This window comes from Citrus sinensis, chromosome 8 (assembly GCF_022201045.2).
Source record: "Citrus sinensis cultivar Valencia sweet orange chromosome 8, DVS_A1.0, whole genome shotgun sequence".
NCBI classification, from domain to species: Eukaryota; Viridiplantae; Streptophyta; class Magnoliopsida; order Sapindales; family Rutaceae; genus Citrus; species Citrus sinensis.
In genome coordinates, this window is record NC_068563.1 from 28365359 (window position 1) to 28388356 (window position 22998).

A 22998-nucleotide genomic window follows, 5' to 3' on the forward strand; every position below is an offset into this window, starting at 1 on the left:
AATGAATGAAATAAAATAAAATAAAATGTATTTGAAATAACCATTTGGTGAAGTGGGAGCTGGAAAAGGGGCCGAATACCATCAAATCAAACGTCCAGTCTGGTCTGAGGGAATACACAAGTCAACGCCACAGCACCGCCTCCCATTCTCCCTTGACAGATGACGTCATCTTCCACGTCATCAAAACTGTTTCGCCTCTTTTGCTTCTTTTTCCCGTCTTTCGTGCATAATAAATACACGCTCCCCGCCCTCATTCGTCATTCACTTCTTCTCTCACCGTAAATACCTCTTTTCACTCAAAACTCCTCTTTCTAACACGCGCCTTTCGACATGTATCCTTTCCCACGCGCCTCAGACTGTCACAACACGTACTCCACGTCCTACGACGACGTAGTGCCCGCGCCTTCACATTTCCCTTCATCAATATCCTTGGCAGTGCCTCTCCCACTGCCACCCCATGCCTTACTTGCTCCTCCCGATTATCATCACCAACGACTCGCCGTCGCTGAGCTCGAGTCCCCACTGTACATGGCTCACAGCAGCAGCACTAGCGGCTGCAGCAGCTACGGTTCGCCGAGTCAGCAGCCGACTTTGATGCAGAGGAGTACCAGCAGCCAGTCGCTTCAGAATAATAGTGGGGTTCCTCCTTTCATGTCAGCTAATGAGTTTCTCGACATGGACACCAGCCCTGTCAGAAGGGTTTTTAGCACCGGTGACTTGCATGTAAGCCCAATTGCTTGCATTCTTTGTCTTTAATAATACACACGCTGTAGTAATGTTTCCCACTTTCCGATTGAAAACTCTAAGTTCTCAGATTAATTACATACCATAGTTGTTCATAATGAAATGAAAAACTTGTGCGCAACCGAGAATTTATAATTTTTAACGGAGACTGAGGTGGTCAGTTGTACCTGACGGTAGCTGTTTTGTATCACACAGTACTGTTGCACTATCACACATAGTTACTGTACATATGTATGATGTACGTATAGATGCATTATTTTTGTATTTCGTTGTGCATGGATAATTATATTATTCAATATTTAATTAATGAGGGGTTTATAATATGGTAATTTGGTGGGTGCAGGGAATCAACATGGGGCATTACGGTCAAAGGTTATCAGGGAGCCCACTGGCTAGTGAAAGTAGCATGATCATCGAAGGGATGAACAGGGCGTGTCCATATAGCCCAGAGGAGAAGAAGGAGAGAATTGAAAGATATAGAAGCAAGAGAACTCAGAGGAACTTCAACAAGAGAATTAAGGTCTTTATTCTTTTTAATTAACACGCTAACCATATGTTATAATAATTCGCATCCTAGTTAATTTAACACGAAGATGATTAAAGCTCGTGATCAACAAGTCGTAATCATTTCATTTCAAGCAGGCATGATAATGACAATATAAAAGACTCATTGATGGGAGTGTTCTGGTCGAGAAGCAATGCTTCATATGATTAATGATTGATATCATGCACACGGCCGCTAAATGAATGTTTGAAACTCCGTGAATTTGGATTTCATGCTCACTTGTCTTATCATTTAATTTTAGTGGGCTATGGCTTTTAATCACGAGCACAAAGTTGGACTTGACAGATATAAGAATTGACCGCAGTACTTAATAAGTTTTTGGTTTTAGACACCCAAGTTTTCTAACTGAAGATACATTATGAATAATACTAGGAAATTTGAGTGAAACGAAAGATTAAAAATTTTTAATGGAGAGTAGAAGATACCGTACCATCCACACTGGTAGTTTATTGTAGATATGCTTTTGATGAAATAAGCAAGGGTGTCAATGAAGTAAACAACTGTAAGTCATATCCCCTTCCGTAGTTGGTGTGATAAGATTACTGCTTAATTGATATAATTTTTCTCTTTGCATATGCAGTATGCGTGCAGGAAAACATTGGCAGATAGCAGGCCACGCATAAGAGGGCGATTTGCGAGAAATGAAGAGATTGAGAAGAATTCTGAAGTTCAATGGAACCGTGTTGCTGGAGAGGAAGACGAAGACAACTGGATCAATTATCTTGATTCAGTTTCAGCACCAAATATATTTTCTTAATCTTTAAAAATAAAAATTAAAAAAAAAAAAGAATTCTTATGTTGAAGTATTTAGTGTGATAGTGTGCTAATTCTAGAGTGCTTGTTGTTTCTTGTTACCATGATTCGAGTTTAAGTATTCGTTTACTTAAACTAGTTTGTGTAAATATAGTTTGACTTGAACTATTATTATAAATTGAGAACTTGCAAGCTTATAACCTTTATATGACCATATCATATCGCAAAGCTCTTCGGTAATTCGAACAGAGTATTTGCTATGGAATGATTCAGGGTTTATTTGAGACTGATGTGCTGTGACTTGTAGTTCGGAACAGAATCATCAGATTACCAAGTATATGTAGGCTAATAAACAATAGTCCTCAAGCCAAAAGTGAATGACTGAACATGCTGCTAAAGAAAAATTAGTGCATATTTTGTCATTTATGTTATAACGCAGCCTAAATTTCTATATTCATGATGGGTGTTTGCTATCCCTATAATATTTTGTGGGAGACTATTATACCTCTTAACAAAGTAAAAGCTGCCCGAGTACACCTAGTGGAGGTAGCCCTTTTACCAAGAATAAAGCTTGGTTTGTTTATTTAAAACAGAGTGAGAGGGCCAACAAAGTGAGCTTTACTCGTACTGAGTGTAGCTGTGGGTGGGCTTCATAGAATCAGTATATCGGCAGATGAACAATTTCTCACGTTGTAAACCAAAAAGGTTCTTCTTGCAGTGCTGTATAACGCACCAAAGGAGACAAAAATATCAAATGAAAATTCATTCGACTTCAATAATAACAGTAATCAAGTGCAGGCACATCTTCCAAATGAAGCGAGAGACAAATTTTGGTGGATAACAGTAATTTTACGTTTTTACTGTAGATTTTCCACTCTCCCCCGCTCCTTTTTGACATCGAAGGCCAACTTGCTTGCGAGTAATTTCTTGCCGTATGATATGCTCTAGATCTTTATGTCCTTACTAGGAAAATTTACATAACCCACCCAAATTTTTTTTAGGTTTTTCAAAACTAGTCATTCTTACTTTTCTTTTTCTTTTTTTAATCACAACCAACTAAATACAAATTTTTTGAACACGTTTACCCTTGTCAACAAACCAAGTTCCATCTCTCTCAAGCCCCCAATGAACGAGCAAAACTCTAAAGTCTTGAAATCATTAGTGGTACAGATATGGAACATCGGCGACAGCGGAAGCTTTAGTCGCCCACTTCCCACACCCTTAATTCAATGACAGCTTCTCTAATCAATAATGACAGCGTGTTTTGTGAAATTGAATAGCTGTTTTATAGAAATCGTTGGTGAAAAATAGTGTACTCGGTTTGTATTGGCAAAAAAAATAGTGTGTTAGGTTTGTATTGGTGAAAGAATGACAAATTATGCTAAATATAGTTTTAGGTTAATTGTTGCACATAAAGTATTGAATAAAATGTGTGTGAGGTTTTTATATTATTTTGGTGTTTGAAATAATGTTTGTGTTCGTTATACATTTTCTAGGTTTTTCCTCTACTTCATTTTCACTCAAAATTATTTGTTTTGAATGATTTTTTTTTGGTTTTTTTGTTATTTATCAACTCAAAATAAGTATTTTATGAATTGCAATATTAAAAAACAATATTCACGACAACATCCACAATAATTTGCTAATAGTGGTGAGGTTTGGAGATTTGTTGAAAGTGGAATTAGTTTTATTGATTTATTGAGATTGGTGAATATATTTTCGTCCTAAAAGTTTGAGGTTTGGCTAATAATGATAGAAAAAAAATCAGAGAGGGCAATTTTAAAAAACTTAAAAATTTTGTTCTAATTATAAAAACTTCCTCATGTATTAATGGCATCGTAGATAGATCATGGATGTGCTGTCATGCATCCGCTCCAAGGATACACGGCCATAAGTTTTTTGCCATTGACAATTTGTATCACAATATTTTTTTGTTGAATGACACTATTTGGTATTATGGTTGTGTAACTAAACCTACAACACTAAACTATTTGAGTGAACTATATTTGTACAATGAAAAATTTATAATATAATACATGTTAAAGTTATTATTTAAAATACATAATGTTTTTTTTTCTATATACTATCAGCTTTTACTTCATAATTATACTTTTTTTTAAGCTTTTTTTTCTCTAAGCAATCACCACAACACTTATAATGTCTAACCAGATTTAAAACATGTGACAAAAAAATTATACCTATGTAATGCTGATGTGACGATGAACGGTATGCTAAAAAAAAGACGGGGGGGGAGGCACCCAAGATTTTTCTCTATAGCTGATGTCAGTAAGAAAGGCTGTTTATCTCTATGATTCAACGCAACTCTCAATGAAAAAGGGAAAAAGTACACAATAATTGTATGAGAAATTGCGGTTCTTATAGTTTGTATTTTGTAATATATCCTTTTGATCTTAAGATGTGCATTACTTGCACGGTAAAAGATCAGTAAAGCACATTTTCCATGGTCTTTTTGAAGATTATTTAAAGTGTTCGTTTGGCTTTATAAAGCCCCCACAAAGCACAAAGAAACACCCTGGTTGATAAAATCAGAAAATCATACTTTTTGATGATCATTTGGCCGCTCATGTCTCTTAATGATGATGAAACAAAGCTTATATGTATAATAATACTGTAAAAATGATGAAGAGTAGACACAAGATGGAACTAACTAGCATCTGAATCTTTTTCTTTTTCTTTTTTTTTTTCCTTAAAAAATTTACTTAGACTTTAGTTAAAGGCTATTGCTCTTACAGCAGCCCCTAGAGATGGGGAGGGCGGCCATGTTTGGTCTTGTGTCGGCTGGGTCTGGCTGTGGGTCTCCCCCGCCCTCCCACTACAACTAATTATAAAATGATCTCTTGATTTTTGTTTTTTTTTTTTACCTCCTCTTTTTTCTCTTTTAGTGCTACTGCCCTACTGCACATGTAGAGTACGTTTGAAATTTAGGAGCTGCCAAAATGTCTGGAACTCGATGATGTAGCCACAAAATTTTTTATCAAGAATTTGATTTCGATTTACTTCAATGTTTTGGAATGCGAGAAACCAACCCTCTCCATTCCATACCAGGGGATAGCAGTTTTCTCTTTATAAAATTGAGTAGAATTCGCCTTAATTCGACGCAAATTTAGGTCAGTAAACTCATTTCTCCACATTTAGCTCGATGAACTCGAGAGTCCAGACTATGCTATCACTGTACCGAATTAGACTACAACACTCTTTGACTAAATTTGTCAGTACTCAAAAACAAAACAAATAGCAGTGGACGGAATGGGATGCCTAGCCTCTAAGTCACTTGGATGTGCTAACCCAATTTCATGCATAAACTTTTACAACAATGATTCTATAGTAATCTGATTGCAAGACAAGGAGCCGAATCCCTATGCAACACCTAACCCCTACTAATTTGGAAAAGTAAGTTTCTTAATGTAGGCGTGGCTGGTTCATCAAGCAAAAATGCATCAACATCCACTTGGTTGCCATCATAATAACACCACTTTCGGAGAACACAGTTTTTTTAATTAAACCTAATATGTATAGCTTGCACATGAGCAGCAATATTTTGTAGGGCCATTTCCGTTCCTATTACATTCATAAAGCTCCCAGGAATCAATTAATGGAACTAACGAAGCTTCTTGGCAATAAGTAAAAGTACCTGTCTTCTTAATAAATAAAGAAGCAGCTATCATAAGGAATAACTCCACTTAAAAAGCTTACCTAAGGTGCAAAAACCTGGCTTGCTGAGAAAAAAAGCATGCTCTGTAAATTACAAAACATAGCATCTCGAGATTCTAAGAAAAAAGTAACAATTATCCCTCATATTCTGTAAGTAACCTTTTGAAACTCTAACCAGCTAGGGACACCATCCACCCTGTCAAGCACCATGTTTCTATTTTTCAGAAAAGAAAGACACACCAAGTAAAATATATTCCAGTCAATAGCTTGAATTTTGTAACTTGTACCAATAGGCACGGTACCTATCAGATCATAAGACAGACGGGAAAATTTGATGAGAAGAATACAATTTAAAAACAAAACTTGATCACCCTTCAATGCGAAAGGTAGGTACTTGTACAACTGAAAAAACTAGTTCTAATCTACACTCAACTAATTTACATATGCCTCTAACAAATTTAAAATTTAGGAAAAGACTTTTACATTTTTGTGATCGTATATTTAAACTTACGAGCTTTTCTCTTAAAAGATAAAGGGTTTAACATTCTCTTTAGAGGAAACAAAAGAGCTCGACATTGCATCCTTCGCTTTGCTCTGACTTTCTCTGCATTAAAAAGGGGAGGGAAATAATAAGTTGTTGGTTACAAGAATATGATTAAATGAAAAATAGAATTGTATGAATCATCCTTTGCCACAAAAAACCAAGTGGACAACTGAGCCTTGTTATATCAAGAGCCTGTTAACAGATTTTGTCAAGACATCGTCCAAAAGAAGAAAAACTTCCAAAAGTAATGAAGTTTCAATATTGTTAAAACAAACTTTTTAAGAACTAATATTTACCAGATACACATGGAACCAATGTTGGATGATCAGTTTCACTATCAGCTTCTCCATGAATTTGCTCTTCCATTTTTGCATCATCTAGGCCCTCTTGATTGGCATCAGAGGAGTTCTCTTTGACACTAAAATCTTTGGAAGAATCCAAAAACAGATTCTGACCGGTGATGAGTCTTTCACCTGGTTCCCTGAATTGCACTCCATTTTTTTGCTTTTCCACCGTGACCTCCTCACACGCTTCATGATTTGCAACTGAAGAGTCATCTTTAACTATCATCTCAGTGCATGACTCCTGAATGGAAATCTTATCTGCTAGAAGTCTACCATCTCCTGGTTCCCTCAGTTGTTCTCCATCCCGTAGTTCTTCCATTGTCATCTCTGTCTCATGATTTGCAAATGTGGTGCCATTTTTATTATCCATCTCATTATGAGACCCCTGAAGGAGATTTTGACCAGATACAACATCTACAAGTTCCCTGAAATGTTCGCGTTCAATAACATTGTCTGTTGAAGACACATTATCCAAGGCCACAGATGCATCTTCTTGATCCTTTATATCTATCTTCATTCCAACTTCACCCATAGCAACATTTTGGGAACCAAAATCTGCATCAGAACTCTCTGCAGTCTTAGATTCTTCATTATGACAAGCAGAAGAATGAAATGTATCAGGTAAAGTGTCCCCTTCTAACTTATTATCTACATTACAAGCAGCACCCAACTCAATTTCACTAGTCAAAGCCGGACATTTGACAATTTCTTTTGATAAGACAAGATCTACTGCATGACTAGATATGCCATGTTTTGTATTCTGATCATCCCTTTCTGTTTCTTTGGCAGTAAATGATATTTCTGCCACATCATCCTCCTCAATTATGGTTGGTTGAGGTTCAACGTCCTCAGTATTAATTATAGTTTCTGGGAAAGCACTTGGTGAATCTAACTCCCGATTATTTTCACAGCTAGATGATTGATTGTTCAATGGAGCATTATGTAATGAATTCTGATCAGTTTCATGAAGAATATCAAGCCTTCTCCAATTTTCAGACACTCCATGGGATGCACCAGATTTCTCATTTGCCCCAGCAACAAATAAATTACTCTTACCACTATCTCGTGAGTGTGACACAGCCTGAGTTCCATATATCAAATCATTTACTCGAAAGCTGTGTGATGGAATGCTGTCAATAACAGAAGCAAAATTAATGGTTTTGACAGTTTTGGATACTTTAGTGGAGGCAGTAAAGGACTCTGCCATATCATCCAGTTGCAAATCACCTTCACCACTAGATATCGGGTCCCACTTAAGCCAGTCCCCAGACCTAGGCTCCTTGGAGTCAAATTGTTCACCAGACGATATTGGTTCAACCCTGATGGTCTCCTTGTGAAAGTGTTTTTTCCTTAAAGCATTACTTATAACAGCCCTGCAAACATCACAAAAACATTTCCGAACATTAGAAAAGCTAACTATATCTCCTGATGCAAGATTTTTCTAAGTTGCCCATACCTACAATTTTTGGAAACAGCTGCTTTAGCTCGTTCCATAGAGATCCCAAGCAATGATGACAAGTTTGCAACATCATATGGACCTCTAAGTTCGGTAACAGAGGAGGCACCACTTGAGAGAATTAGATTCTTTCCTCGAGTCCAATCAACCAGTAACTGGACATTATTTAGCTTGGATGATAAGTTGATGCATGCAACTATCAAATTAACAATTATTCTAATAATCTTAATCCATTTTACAAGAACATAACAATCTGAGCTTTCACAAAATCTATAAGTTTACACAACAGGCGGCAGCAAAGATGATAACTAAAGTGTGTAACAATTATACAGCTATGTATTTAATAAAAATACGATTCTCACCTTGGCATTGGATATCATTTGCCTCCTTAATTGAACATCAAGGATAAGATCTGAGTAAGTGAGTTCAAAATAAACTCCACGCTGCATTGCCAAAATGACAGCAACCCTTCAATGGAGAGCAGACAAAAACACACACACCAAAAACAGAAACAAAATCAAGCCAAGAACAATACCTCAATAGCAGCTTTAATCATCGGCAGCTTCAATCTGAATGGCAACTTCTCTGCGAAATTAATCGAAATTATATCCACCTACAACAATTTTAATTAAACAAACCAACATATATGTATATATATATGAACCATAAAATAAATAAAATTAGAGGATTAGGGGGAAAAAAAAGAAAAAAGAAAAGTAAATTTTGCATACCTCGGCTTTCTCACAAGCGTGATCAAACGCGCTCTGGTTTAACGGCCGAACAGCGACCAAATCGTAGGTTTTGAGAACGGGATTTCCGGAGTTCAACACCTGACACTGAGCGATAGTGTCGGCAAAGACGGTGAGGCGCGTGTACTGGCGGAAGGGAGAGCAGCGTGGGACGCCGAGGAGGTCACGGTGGAAGTTGACGGAGGCAGAGAGAGAGGGGGCGAGTTTCAATAGAGCGGCGAGGGTTAGGAGGGGAATCGAGCAACGGTCGCGATCTGACATCACGCCCTTCATCGTACGGTTGTAGGCAACTCCGGTGTAGCCTAGCTCCATCGCCTTAATCACGATTTTCACACGTGCGTTTTTGTGAGTTGTGGCATTCGACGGCGGAGATTCGACGTAGGGAATGTTGAGGTCGAAGAACCCCATGTTTGGAGATGGATTGAGAACCGGACTTGTGTCTGTGTTAGCGGTTTTGTTAGGGTTTAAGTCAAGGAGTTTTCTACAAGAAAAATTGATTTCTGGGATAGGATGAAACGGCGTCGTGAATAACACACGGTTGAAAGTTGAAACGGCGCCAATTTGTGCTGCAAACTCAAATTCTTATACCCTGTCTGGTACTGACTATTGACATATAAAATAAACGTTTTTGTGGTAAATATAATCTTTAATTAATAGTTTTTATTAAAATAATAAACATATTTTATGAGATAAAATTAATTTAACTCCTAAACCACAATAAAGTATTTATTAAATATTTTAATACTAAAATTTTTAAGTTAAAGTTACTCAATTATAATACTATGTGGTATGTGTTCATATATTGCATGGTGCTTTAAGTACTTTTAACAATTAGATTAGGATCCTCTCCTATTTTTTTTTTCTCTTCAAATCTCTCTTTTTTCCAAAATCCAATTAAAAAAAATGACTTAATTATAAGTAAAAAAAATTAAATTGATTACCAATATTAAAATTTAAAACTCAATGTTAACTAATTATTTAACAAGAAGAGACTAAGAGAGGAGGGGAAAAAAACTAAGAGAGAATCATTGTCCTTAATAATTTTTAATGATGAGATATCGTATACTTAAAATATCACTATAATTAATTAATTGTATTAAAAATATGAAGTTTGAGGTCTGAACCTTGCCTATATAAGTAGAGAAAAATAGTTTCTAGGTTAAATAAAGTTTGACTAATAAAAAATTGTCATATTTTAGATAATGTTTTATTTCTTACATTATTGTTAATGAGATAATTCTATCAAATATCACATTATTAGGATACATACCTGGTATTCCAGATTTATAATGTATTACGATACTAATAAATTCCTTTGAATCTGTGCCAGCCCAAATACTCACGTCTTAATAGCAACTAGCAATTCATCAGTAATTTTAATATGACTCCAGTTGACAAACATGATTGCTGATTTAACTCTTGCTATTCATTTCGATCCCGGATATGGATCGGATTCAGGGACTTAAACCGGATCTCAAATCCTCAAATCAGTAGGCGCCACGCCAAGTTGTGTAATGCCGCGCAGTTTTTCCCACTTCCGAAAAAAGAAAAAGTCGAAACACAAAAGAACCGCTAAAATTCCGAACCGCTCATCTCGTCCACGTCATCAATCCTCGTGAATCAAAAACACCCCCGCAATCTGACCGTCCACTTCACACCCATCGACGGGCCAAACCTAATCTAAAGACAAAAACACGGATCGAGCCCCATAACTCCACGTCCTTACATTTCTCTATAAATCCCCCTCGAGATTACACACAGAAACCCACGAAGTAAGAAACAAAAAAGTAAAATTGTCACGAATCACTCTGATTTATTCATCAGACACGCAATATCAGAGGTAACTCTTTTTGTTCATTTCAAATTCGAATTATTTTTTTATTTTTTGCTTCTGGGTTTAGTGTTGTTTGAATTGAATTTGTTTAAACTTGGCATTTTTGTGCTGCAGTAGAAAAATTATGTCGGGGCGTGGGAAGGGAGGCAAGGGGTTGGGAAAGGGAGGAGCAAAGCGTCACCGTAAGGTTCTTCGCGATAACATTCAGGGAATCACAAAGCCCGCAATCCGGCGTCTGGCTCGTCGGGGTGGGGTGAAGCGTATCAGTGGGTTGATCTACGAGGAGACACGTGGCGTTCTGAAGATCTTTTTGGAGAACGTCATCCGCGACGCCGTGACTTACACTGAGCACGCTCGGAGGAAGACTGTGACGGCGATGGACGTCGTGTACGCGCTCAAGAGGCAGGGCAGGACTCTCTATGGGTTTGGTGGTTAAAGAAGTTGGTATCGCTTGTTTGTGATGGTTGTAAAGAGAGAAGTCTTGCTGTCAAGAAGCTTTTGTGGTTCTGTTTCTAGGGTTAGGACTTGTGCGTTTTCTTTCTGGTTAAATGGGAATCTTGGTTTAATTTGTTAATGGTGTTTTCATTTTGTAACGTTAATTACCCCTATGATTTTGAGTAGAATTAACGATAGATCGTTGTGAAGCTTCTTGGTATAAACACTGCTGGTTCATTTGATATCTTGCTGCTTCGTCATTAATGGAACTATAGTCCAAGTTTCAACAAATAATCTCTGGGAATTTTGAATAATCAGATTTGGTTTGAGATTGTTCGAATTTCTAGTTTTGTGATATAAACTCATTTAAAAGAAAATGCAAGCAAATAGTGTCCTCCTCTTGGTCGTCTCTAAGCAACATGGCATGAGATTGGGCAACTTGGAGCTAGTGTCAGAAATTTGTTTGGTGGGATTATGGTTGCTGTTATCAGATTTCAAATCTACATTGTTTCAATGGGAATGTACAACAGATAGAAGCTGAGGCAACGAAGCTTGGCATCCAAGTTTCTAATGATACAGGCCTTAACATTCCAAACTTCACTGCCTCAGTTTCTCTCTGTTGTACATCCCTATTGAAATTGTGTAGATTTGAAATCTGATAGCAGCAACCATAAACTCACTAAATAAATTTCTGACAATTACAGATAGTGTCCGGTAATTTCTGAATTGGTTTGAATTGGAGCAATTTTGAGTAGTGTCAAGTTTGTGTTTGAAGCAGATGCAAGAAAGCCTATTCCATTTTAAGCATTTGACAAATTCAACAGCAGTTATGGTTACAGGAGCGATGAAAGGGTACTGCGCTCATTATCAACAGCAGGATTGCTAGATTTGTGTACGCTTGCTAGCAGCTATATACCGTGTCTACACTGGCACCGACATGGTAATGAAGATATTTGCAAAGAACTAATTTTTTTTGAAAACTTGTTAATATTGCAAAATTCTAGGTAGATTGTACTATTACAGATCCTGTTTGATCGATCTAAACAAATTTCAGGTGTCCAATATAACCCTTACCAGTTTAAAAGGACCAAGGGTTAGATGCGAGGACCAAGAATTAAATAGAGTCAATTGCAATCAAAGATTGAAGAACTCCCAATATAATCAATCTTTGCCGACTACAATCCTCCATTGGGTGCTCACCTCACTCTTCCTTTGTCTTTGTTGATGGTCTATGTGCCCTAGAATGCCGCCACCCGCTTGTACATCTTCCAATGAACTTGAGTACCTCATCTATTAGAATCACTGGTAAAGAAACGGCCAAGACCAAGAGCCATTCATTCAGACTGAGAGGAACAATTCCAAATACTTTGGCAAAGAAAGGTACATAAAGGATCAAAAAGTGCAGGCCGAATGAGATGGACATGGCCAAAAGTAGCCATGGATTCACCCATGGGGGCATTGACAACAAACTCGAGTCCTCTGAGAGGGCATTCAGAGAATTGAACATCTCAATGGCAACCAAGACAGAGAGGGAGAGAGTTGTTGCCTTAACTTTCCCATACTGGAAATACTCGCATGGATCTTTATCAAAATTAAAAACTTGATTGCCAGCTGTAAATGGTGACGCTGTAAAATTCTCCCAAGAACGGCAGCGACCCCAGTTAGCAAGTTGGTTGTAGGTGACGAGACTGTGGCCATCTCCACTCAGATCAATGCCCAAGAATGTGTCATGTGTGTACCATATGACAAATATACCAACCGTAGCTACCCCAACATAGAATCCAATTACCTGTGACAGGATTTGAATGAAGTTAGCTACTATAAACAATGAATGAAAAAGTCAACATATTTGAAAACTTCTGTCTTAGGGATGGGAATATAATTTAGCTTTTATACCAGATAGCGGAATAAAATCCAAGGAGTGATCAATGAGTCATCGCTTCTTCGAGGGGGCTTCTTCATTATATCCTTGTCTGGAGGGTTAAATCCTAAGGCTGTTGCAGGGGGCCCATCGGTAACAAGATTTACCCAGAGAAGCTGAACGGGTATCATGCCTTCTGGAATACCCAAAGCAGCTGTCAAGAATATAGACGCAACCTCGCCAATATTTGAGGAGATCATATACCTGCAGTGCAAGGGGTAAAAATTAAAAAAATAAAACAACATAGTGCAAATTTTAATTTAAATCAGTGAATATGCAATTCAGATCACAGCAGTAAGAAAAAGAATATAGCTTTGTCAAGATTCAATTCAAGTCACAAACAGTGGTTTTCTAAATGGCAAAAACCATACCTAATAAAAGCCTTCATGTTGTCGTAGATGGATCTGCCTTCACCAACAGCGGCAACTATTGTGCTAAAATTATCATCAGCTAATACCATATCAGAGGCTTCCTTGGCAACCTGAAAACAGCATTATGGACATGTTACTAGAATGGTCTACTAAGGTGCAAAAGAGGACAAGGTTTAAGTTGTTGATTGAAAGACAAGATGGTAAAAAATAACCAGGATTACTATATTATAATGCACCAAAAGCTGCACTCCTTTATGAAAATAAGTAAATGACTATAAATAATTAACTATAAATAAAGAGGGAGAACATAAATTTTTCATTAGATCCTATAATGGCTATTAACACATGCTCATTCAGGAGACCAACTTTCAAGTTAACTCAAAATCTAAAAAACATAGTCCAACAACAAACACAACAGGAAAAGGTGAATATCCAAACACATGCATTCATTTTACCGCATGGACTCCATCGTGATGTATCACTTGAGGCAAATCAAAGTACCAAATGAAGAGTAGAAATGAAGAAAAATACCTCTGTCCCTGCAATGCCCATTGCTACCCCTATATCAGCCAATTTCAATGCAGGTGCATCGTTCACTCCATCTCCAGTCATTGCAACAACTTCACCATCCTCTTTGAGCAACCTCACTATTTCTTGTTTATGCCTTGGTTCAGCCCTGGAGAACAGAAGCCCACCATCTTGTCTTAAATAGTTTTTCTGATTGTGGATATCCATAAATTCTTTTCCAGTTATACTTTGTGAACTGATATCTTCATGAGCTCCAAATACACCAATTTCTCGGCAGATAGCTTCAGCTGTATTTTTGTTGTCCCCTGTAATGACCATGACACGTATTCCAGCGGCTTTGCAATCCTCAATTGCTTGACGAACTTCTTCACGAGGAGGATCCTTAGTGACCACAATCATGAGATGACACTTGTCAAGTTCTCTAAAAGGTTGGGAGAAAAAGTAACACAATTACAGTAGGACAGAAAAAATGAAAATGACTATGGGACCAACTTACCCTTAGGCCCACCATGCCAACAAAAACAAGTCTACTTTCGATTGAAGAGTAATTTGTTGGATTGAGTAAAAGCTGATGAGCTGGGTGGTCTTCATCTCCATCGTATGTCTCAAACTCTCGAAGATCGTCCTTGTATGCAAAGCCCAGACAACGCAGTGCGGTTGATGACATTTCTTGAAGACTTTGTAAAATAAGGTCCCTTGAATATTGGTCCAATTCTACAACAGAACCATCAAGCAGTTGAACAAATGAGCTCCTCTCCAACAAATTCTCCACTGCACCCTGCAAGATTTCACAGATATCAAGAGAGAGAGAAATGGAAGAGAATGTGAAAAAGACTAAAGGTCCCAATAATCAGACAGTGGAGTCTGATGGTACCGAACTAAAAAGCTAGATTTATTAAACATTATAGGAGCAATCTGTATAACACTGAAATATATAAGCCAGATTTCTATTCCAAGAAACATGTAAGGTAAAGAATCCCAATTTGTCTGCCATCTCTACATCCCTTCCCAACTGGCCTTGGAAGCAAAATATCTATTAGATTCAGAACATGCAAACTAAGGTTAAAAAGAAGGTTAACTGGGATTTTTGTTTTATTAGGAAAGAGAATGTGAACAAACTACAGTGAAGGTCTGAATATACACACTATCGTATATTTTGCAAATTTATGCAATGTTATTGGATGTGTATTGCCAGCACAATTTACTAGGAAAGTGGGATCAGAAGGGAATGAGTTCACACTGCTGAAGTGGGCAAACAGTTATTATCCAAGGGAATTTACATCTCTAGGATAAATTACACCATATTACATATCTTAGAAAGGAGAAAATAAAGAACAAATATGTTTAGAAGCATCATGAAAATGCTGCCAACACAGATATATTAGCAATTTTTTTAATGAAATTCAATGATTCACCTTTTTATATGGTAAGGAAATTTTTTTAAAATAATAATAAAAGGTACAGGGAGAGGAAATGAAAGAAAGTCCGAGTGGCTGAACAATGTACAAACCTTTACTAGCAATTTCTTATTCCCTGAGCTGGAATTCACAAGAACTCCCATGGATTTCCGATCACGGTCAAACTCAAGAGTTGCAAACCGCTGCTCTAATGTATTCCATAGTTGACAACAACCTTAGGCCGCACAAAAGGAAAAAAAAAAGTGTGTTCAGACATAGAAAAATAAAAATCATGACAAGAAAAAAAATATGATCTTGAGATAAAGTGACGCACGTAAAACATCCTCGGGACTTGAAGATGAATCATGATTAAGTCCTTCAGGAAATCCCATTTTTTCAACCATCACCTGATATGGAAAAGAAGACACTAAAATAAGTAACTATACTGCAGGAACTTCCCTTTGCAACAGAGTGCTTACAATGTATAACCTATATGAAGAAACTTCAAATGATTCATTGAACAAGAAGCCTTAACAATGCATTACACTAGGAAAGGCAAAAAATCTAGCAAAGTGGAAGAAATTGTATAGCAGACAGCTATATGCAAATGCTTGTATTTGAAACTAAAAACTTAATTGCCCGTTTTTCATTTAAGTTTAGAGTATTCAAACAGCTTACACCATTTACTAAATAACAGCAGAGTGCAATTTCAATACACACACATATATATGGGAAGTTATTTCACCTTTAATGCTGCCTCAGTGGGCATTCCGCTAGCAACATAATGATTGCCAGACTGCTCGACACCAGCATCATTGCAAACAGCAGAAATCTTGGCAATTGTTTGAAGATTTGCATCCATTCGACCTACAGGCCAGCCTTCTATTCTCCCATCAGAAGGATTATATGTAGTCCCTTGCACATTAAAAGATCGAAGAGTGCCAGCTCTAGAACCCACAGCTACAAGCTTTGTCACGGCCATCTGATTGGTAGTCAAGGTGCCTGTTTTATCAGAACAGATCACAGTTGTACAACCAAGAGTCTCAACACTAGGCAGTTTCCTGACAAGTGCATTCTTTTGAGCCATCTTTCGTGTGCCCAAAGCCAAACAAGTTGTGATAACAGCTGGCAAACCTTCTGGAATGGCAGCCACAGCCAATGCCACGGCAATCTCAAAATAATATGTGCACTTCTCAAAAGAGAACTTGAAGTTTCTAGGCCAACCATCAACATATTCCCAAGTGAGAAAATATTTCACATTAATAAGCCAAACCAATGCACAAATCACTCCAATTATCATTGTCAGAACCTCTCCAAACTGATTCAACTTCTTCTTCAATGGAGTATCTTCCCCATTCTGGGATGCTTCATGTATCTGAGAATGCACTTTACCTATCTCTGTGTTCATACCAGTGTTCGTAACCAAGCAAGTACAAGTGCCATTCACCACAGTGGTTCCTGCAAAAACCATGCATTTCTTTCCTTGAATATCTGAATTCTCTGGCACGGTCTTAACAGTCTTGCTCACTGCTTCACTCTCTCCAGTCAACGAACCCTGCTCAACCCTTACAGTCGAGCTTGTCAATCTCAAAAGCCGCATATCTGCCGGCACCTTATCACCAACCTTCAACTCCACAATATCCCCAGGAACAAGTTCCTTAGCAGGCAAACTCGGAATCTTCTTCCCATCCCGAGTAACAGTCGCCTGCTCTGACTGAATCTCCTTCAAAGCCTCCAGTGCTTTCTCGGCATTACTCTCTTGCCAGATCCCCACGATGGCATTAACAATCAATATCAAGAAAATCACCAAAGGCTCCACAAATGCTGTAATCTCCATCTCCCCCCCTTCCTCCCCATCATACCAAGCTAACACAAACGATACAACCGCAGCAACTAACAAAATCCTAACTAAAGTATCATTAAACTGTTCTAAAATCAGTTGAAAAATCGACGTACCCTCATGTTTCTCCAATTCATTATACCCATAGATCTCTCGGCGCTTCTCGACTTCACCAGCCGACAGTCCAATGTCAGGATTCACTCCGTACTTCTCTACACATTCTTTTACATCTCTAGCCCAAGCAGGAAAAGTTTCTTCATTCGAAGATTCCTCGCCAAAGTTTCCTCTTTTACCAGTGTTCTGGCTCCCTTTTCCCATTGGCACTCAATTATCCAGATTGAATCAAAACTAACTACTCCGCACACTCCACCTGAAAATTAATCAAATTTAAACAAACATCAGGATCCGATCGCACAAACTTCAACGCATTGACATAAGTGAAACTCTAAATTCAAATTCACTCGCGGAGAAAAGCTTTCAAAACAAAAGTCAACACTTCCTGTTTAATTAAACTAAATCAACAAATACGCAACGCAGTTCAATCACGCTCTCCAGACTCAGCAATGAAGAATTAATTAATTGCTACAATTGAATAGAAAAAAAAAAAAGAATTTAATTGATGAAATGGAGAATTTTAGGTTTCGGGTCTTACCAGAGAAGCGACGAGAAATATTTATTCTGGCTGCTATTTAATTGTCCTTCTGAAAAAGCCAATCAGAGCGAGATCCAGCGAATATAAAGAGCGAACGATTCAAAGGCTTGATGGGTAGTTCGTTTTTTAAATGTGATTGTAGTTTTGGAAGAAGCCAGATTCCACGTGGTCGTAACCAATGGGACCACGCCACGTCAGGAAAGCGTGGGATGTACAAGTAAAAGTACTCGCATGTGATACTTTTGCTGACGTGGCGTTTGAGGAGTGGCGAGGTTATGGGTGCATCACGTGTTCGTCATAAAGGGAAAGCTTCAGGATAAATTATTAATTTGAAATATCTTGGACATTCCCTTTGCTCTCCTATTAAGAAATTCTGACGGTAATTAGTTTTAACAAATTCAAAAGAAAAAAATATATGTAAGTAGTAACAAAATATGTGTAGGGAATTGCTATATTTATATAATATATGGTATTGGTGGTCCATTGCCGACAATGCATAATATAAAAATAAAAACGAAAAATAATAATAGCCTAAAATAATTTGTGCCAACACTTTTGAGTTGTGACTTCTCCATTAATATTAAAAACTTTTTACACTTTTTTTTCCTCCTATTCATCAATTAGATAGCATGCACTTTTGACTTATAAAATTATATAGTTAATTATCTAGTCATCTCGTGAATCAATTAACATGGTTTGAGATCAAATTTTGTAGATAGTACATAATAAGTACAATATCATTGAATGGTTGATCGAACTCATGTTTGTTGTTAGTAATCTTAAAACAAGGTTTTGATAAATATCTTATTTATAATGTTGTCAATAACTAGAATAAAAATAGTGCTATATTTGCAATAAAAGATCTGCGGAGGCTTACCAACATAATTATGTTATACTTATAATCTTAAATTTACCAATGTCCATATATTTATAACTTTATTATCTCATAGTTCAGATCTCATAGTTCGGATGTCTTGATAAACGAAAATGGGTCGAATTTGCTTCCTAATAATTAAAATAAAAATTTTTCAATAAAAAAACAGAAGTATTTGAATCTTATTCACGTGTGAAAAGATAAACAATTTACCAACCAACTAATGGATGATTCTATTATGCATTCACCCATTATTATTACTTGTTAGCTATGGTAGGTGTTCTGATTTATTTGTTGTTTTTACATAATTAATAGTTTTGATAGACGGAATTATGAATAGTTTGAGTAAACTTTAATATCAAATTAAACTTCAAAAAATGTACAATAACGGAATCTATCCATTAAATTATTGTAATTATTCTAGATTATCCTAATTGCTTGGTAGAGAGTAGAGATAAGAGACCAAAGGCTAGATAATGTGAGGGAATATACCACTTTTAAGACATTGGTTCCATACTTCTATGATATCCATTTTAAACCCGAGTAATGTTAGTTGTTAGAGATCCAAATATTTGGATTTTAATTTGTGCTCAAACTATAAAGATCACTTATCTATTGGATGATGAAATTTTAATAAAATTATTTATTTTATCATATGATAAATGAGGGTTAGGATATTTTAAATTATTTTTTTAATTTAAAATCTTAATAGAAATGTCAATTCATTGATTTCGATAATTTGAATGGTAAATGGGTAACTAACATTATTTTGTAAACACGGCTTATAAAAAGAATGAATGCCTTAAAAAATGGCAGTGATTTAGGGTTCTACAAACTGCAATCATCAATAAATTTTAGAGATTCTCGTTGTATTGGACCCATTTTGGTTTGATAAGATACTTCCCCTGACTATCAATGATCGAAAATTCAAAAACACAAAAAGAAAAGGAAGGCAAAAAAACCATCAATAATTGAGAAATTACCCATGGTGCTGCGGGTCGTGGTGTAGCAGTTTGGCATTTGCTTGGGCTTAAACCCTGAAATCCAATCGTTAAATAGTCCCAAATTTCATCTGGGTCATGCTGGTGATAAATTTCATTTGGGTCACGCTGGTGATAAATTTCATTTGGGTCACGCTGATGATCCAACCTTAGGGGCCTACTAACTTTACTCATAATATTTAGCTTTGTGTCAGTTGCAATATTCAATCTCAACATCTTTATTGTTTTGTCGTGTTTTTGTTTCAATTTTCAATCTTTGTCTGTCAATTGAAGATCGCAATTCTCTGGGCTCAGTGCTGGCGCTTGATGGATCACATGAAGTGACTAGTACAACACCATGGAGTATCGACGGTGACTTTGTGGTCTCCATAAAGGACAGCAATTCATAAGTACGTGGATGTCACTTTCTTGCCACCACATTCGTTTCTCAAAATTGCTTGCAAAAATTCCCATTTGATTACATTATGTGCAATGGCCCGTTGTATTGAATGCTTAACGGACAAAACTCTTGAATTGAATCAAACATAAAGATTCAATTTGTCTCCATGAAATTAATGCATATTCATGGTTGCTTCTAATTAATAATAGACGGCTGCACCTCAGGTTAGCGGATTCAGTAAACGAAATGAATTAACTTTGTAACAAAGGCCTAGCCTTCAATAAGTTTTTCTTTCAGTGGGTTTTGTGAAAGAGAAATGCTAAAGGTCGGGAATTCTGAGAAAACACTGAGAGAAACGGCAGCTTGTGCTGTCGTTTCGTTCTCTCCGCTCCCCCCCAACATGACTAAGAGAAAGTGAGTCCCTCACGTGAAAAATCATTTCTTTTTATTAGTTTTTTCTTCTCTTTCAAGACATTTTCTTAAATGGTCAACAAAAAGTTGCCGTTTGGCCCCACACTTAAGTCACTTTTGCCAAGTGAAATCTGGCCTCCCACGTGAAAGTCACCAGTCCCCAAAGCTCACTCCGGCTCATGACCAAGCAAAGCTAAGTTTTCTCTCCTTGCTCCTTCACTTCTCGTTCGTTTCTCGTTCACTTCTTTGCTCATCACAAGCCATTACTTCAGCTCATCCAATCAGTGCCCATTACTTCAGCTTGTTCATTTCTCGATCTAGATCTTGAAGCAACACCCAGTTGGTAATTATCTCAGCTTAAAGAATAATTTTTTATTTGTTTATTATTTTTTGTTATATCATAATAATAGAAATGTACCTGCATTTACTGATTAAATGATAATGTGTTTAATTTGAAATTTTTTAGAAATCTTTTTATTTAAATTATAGGTTTGATTTAGAATTTTTAAATTTAAATTTTGTTTGAACATAGAATTTTTTTAATTTAAATTGTGTTCGATTTATAATTTATTTAATTTAAATTTTTAGAACTTTAATGGATTAAATTATTGCTGGATGGTGTTCGAAAAAATTTATAATAATTTATTCTTAATTTAAATTTTGTGTCCACATTGAATTTTTTTTAATTTAAATTGTGTTCGATTTATCATTTTTTTATTTAAATTTTTAGAACTTTAATGGATTAAATTATTTCTGGATGGTGTTCGAAAAAATTTATAATAATTTATTCTTAATTTAAATTTTGTGTCCACATTGAATTTTTTTTAATTTAAATTGTGTTCGATTTATCATTTTTTTATTTAAAATTTCAGAACTTTAATGGATTAAATTATTGATGGATGGTGTTTGTATAAATTGATCTTACATTTTGCTTAATACGAATATTAATTATTTTGTAGAAATGGATAATTTGGAACATGAAGATGGAGTCGAAGATGCACAATCAGAAAAATATGAGCCGACTCTTGGGATGTTATTTGATAGCCATGAGGAAATGTGGTAATTTTACAAAGATTATGGTAAACAAGAAGGAATTCCTGTTAAGAAGCTAACTAATAAGAAAGGGAGCGATGGAATTATAAGGTACGCATTTGAGTGAAATCAAATGCTACAGCTGCTGCTGTGAACGCATAGATGTTTTTGCCTTGATAGCCACACAATCCAATGGAAACGGCCATTCACATCATGATCATGGCTTTGACTCCACATTCCTACGATTCTATCCTTACCCATTAAGCACAAGATCCTCCATTAGTAAATGGTTAGACTCAAAGCTTAAATTATTTGCAACAAAGCCTAAAAGTGGTTCAAGATTATAGTAGAAATTAATCAATAACTGAGTATGCGTCGTTCAACCAAAAGATTAATATTAATTAAAACGCAAGTTTTGATTCAACAAATATGAATATTAATCAGAACACAAGTTTTAACACGGTAAAAAAAAAACATTTTAATTAAATTTATCAAAATGGTTACAGGCCTCAATAAGATAACCTAAACACATTGGTGAAAGTTCGGTAGTTTGGTTGAAAGAATAGAAAAATTAAATAAATAATAGAGATTATATATTTGGTCGATACGTGCATTGCTTAATAGCATATAAAACAACCAACTCACGCTATATTAGTCATTATCAAAGTGACATGAAATAATAGCTTTTATCCTCCGCATGGACAAAAATACATATAATTAATAATATAATTATGATAGCCCATGAAATCAAGATTCAACGCTTGTCTTAAAACAGAGAACAATTATATGCCACTGTTTTGTTATGTATATATATAAATCAATGCATGGACCGAAAGCCTTCTTATATATATATATATATAACTCATGATTCCAAATCATTATACCATAACATCCTTTAAAGGCCAAACACAAGAACCCACACAAACAAAGAGCCGCTGCTCCAGTCTCCATGGCATCCTCTTGTATGTCAACTTGCATCAACGACGTCCGGATCCCCGTGCGGGCAACCTACGTGAACCTCTACAAGTGGCCGGAATCCGATGCGGAGTTTGTCCGGTCGATGACCGCCAACGGTTGCCGCAGCCGCAGTAGTGGCGCCCATGCACGTGCAATTTCAAGCCCCAGGGTTGTCGACAGCATCTCATGCAGGCAAAATTATCTAAGGAGCTACACGTTTTCAAGGAAGGAAGAGACCGTGCATGAGAAAATCACAAGCAAGTGCTTCGGTGGAGTTAGAGAGAGGGTGAAGAGTAGTACTAGAAGACCATCAAAATCAAAGAGCAGATCAAGAAATAATAATAATAATAACAAGAAGTGGTTGGTGCTTAGAAGGGCTAAAGACGCATCTTGCCATGCTCTGTTGTTCATGTTTCGTGGAGTCTTATCTTGTACTTCAAAAGTTGATGATGATCATGGAGAGATCGATCATAAATTCAAAAGGATATCTACTTTTAATTAATTTATTTTTGCTTGTTTGGTTTTTATTTGTATATGAT

At 36.5% G+C, this 22998-nt stretch overlaps 5 protein-coding genes across 6 annotated transcripts; 3 read left to right on the forward strand and 2 right to left on the reverse strand.

Moving 5' to 3' along the window:
* Nucleotides 1-247: 247 nt before the first annotated feature.
* Nucleotides 248-2352, forward strand: LOC102612010 (putative zinc finger protein CONSTANS-LIKE 11). The gene is made up of 3 exons (XM_006488593.3): nt 248-723; nt 1088-1264; nt 1890-2352. Exons 1-3 carry the CDS (start codon nt 331-333, stop codon nt 2064-2066), a joined length of 747 nt encoding a protein of 248 aa, XP_006488656.1. The 5' UTR covers nt 248-330; the 3' UTR covers nt 2067-2352.
* Nucleotides 2353-5967: 3615 nt separating this feature from the next.
* LOC102614383 (protein GAMETOPHYTE DEFECTIVE 1) lies at nt 5968-9399 on the reverse strand. The gene is made up of 6 exons (XM_006488165.4): nt 8810-9399; nt 8614-8691; nt 8441-8521; nt 8079-8233; nt 6575-7995; nt 5968-6338 (listed from the first exon to the last, which is right to left on the reverse strand). Exons 1-6 carry the CDS (start codon nt 9233-9235, stop codon nt 6214-6216), a joined length of 2286 nt encoding a protein of 761 aa, XP_006488228.1. The 5' UTR covers nt 9236-9399; the 3' UTR covers nt 5968-6213.
* Nucleotides 9400-10518: 1119 nt separating this feature from the next.
* Nucleotides 10519-11340, forward strand: LOC102614670 (histone H4). The gene is made up of 2 exons (XM_006488166.4): nt 10519-10667; nt 10776-11340. The coding sequence occupies exon 2, from the start codon at nt 10786-10788 to the stop codon at nt 11095-11097; it is 312 nt and encodes a 103-aa protein (XP_006488229.1). The 5' UTR covers nt 10519-10667; nt 10776-10785; the 3' UTR covers nt 11098-11340.
* A 706-nt stretch (nt 11341-12046) lies between these two features.
* Nucleotides 12047-17958, reverse strand: LOC102614973 (calcium-transporting ATPase 1, endoplasmic reticulum-type-like). Of its 2 annotated transcripts, XM_006488167.4 has the most exons (9): nt 17806-17958; nt 16059-17523; nt 15648-15720; nt 15427-15548; nt 14413-14694; nt 13920-14297; nt 13389-13498; nt 12993-13221; nt 12047-12885 (listed from the first exon to the last, which is right to left on the reverse strand). In XM_006488167.4, exons 2-9 carry the CDS (start codon nt 17469-17471, stop codon nt 12298-12300), a joined length of 3195 nt encoding a protein of 1064 aa, XP_006488230.1. In that variant the 5' UTR covers nt 17472-17523; nt 17806-17958; the 3' UTR covers nt 12047-12297. The 2 variants fall into 2 exon arrangements, with proteins under 2 accessions (XP_006488230.1, XP_052287779.1); XM_052431819.1 differs by lacking the exon at nt 17806-17958 and having other exon boundaries at nt 16059-17771.
* Nucleotides 17959-22396: 4438 nt separating this feature from the next.
* Nucleotides 22397-22993, forward strand: LOC112499315 (uncharacterized). Its single transcript, XM_025102313.2, has one exon. The coding sequence runs from the start codon at nt 22452-22454 to the stop codon at nt 22959-22961; it is 510 nt and encodes a 169-aa protein (XP_024958081.1). The 5' UTR covers nt 22397-22451; the 3' UTR covers nt 22962-22993.
* The last annotated feature ends 5 nt before the right edge of the window (nt 22994-22998 follow it).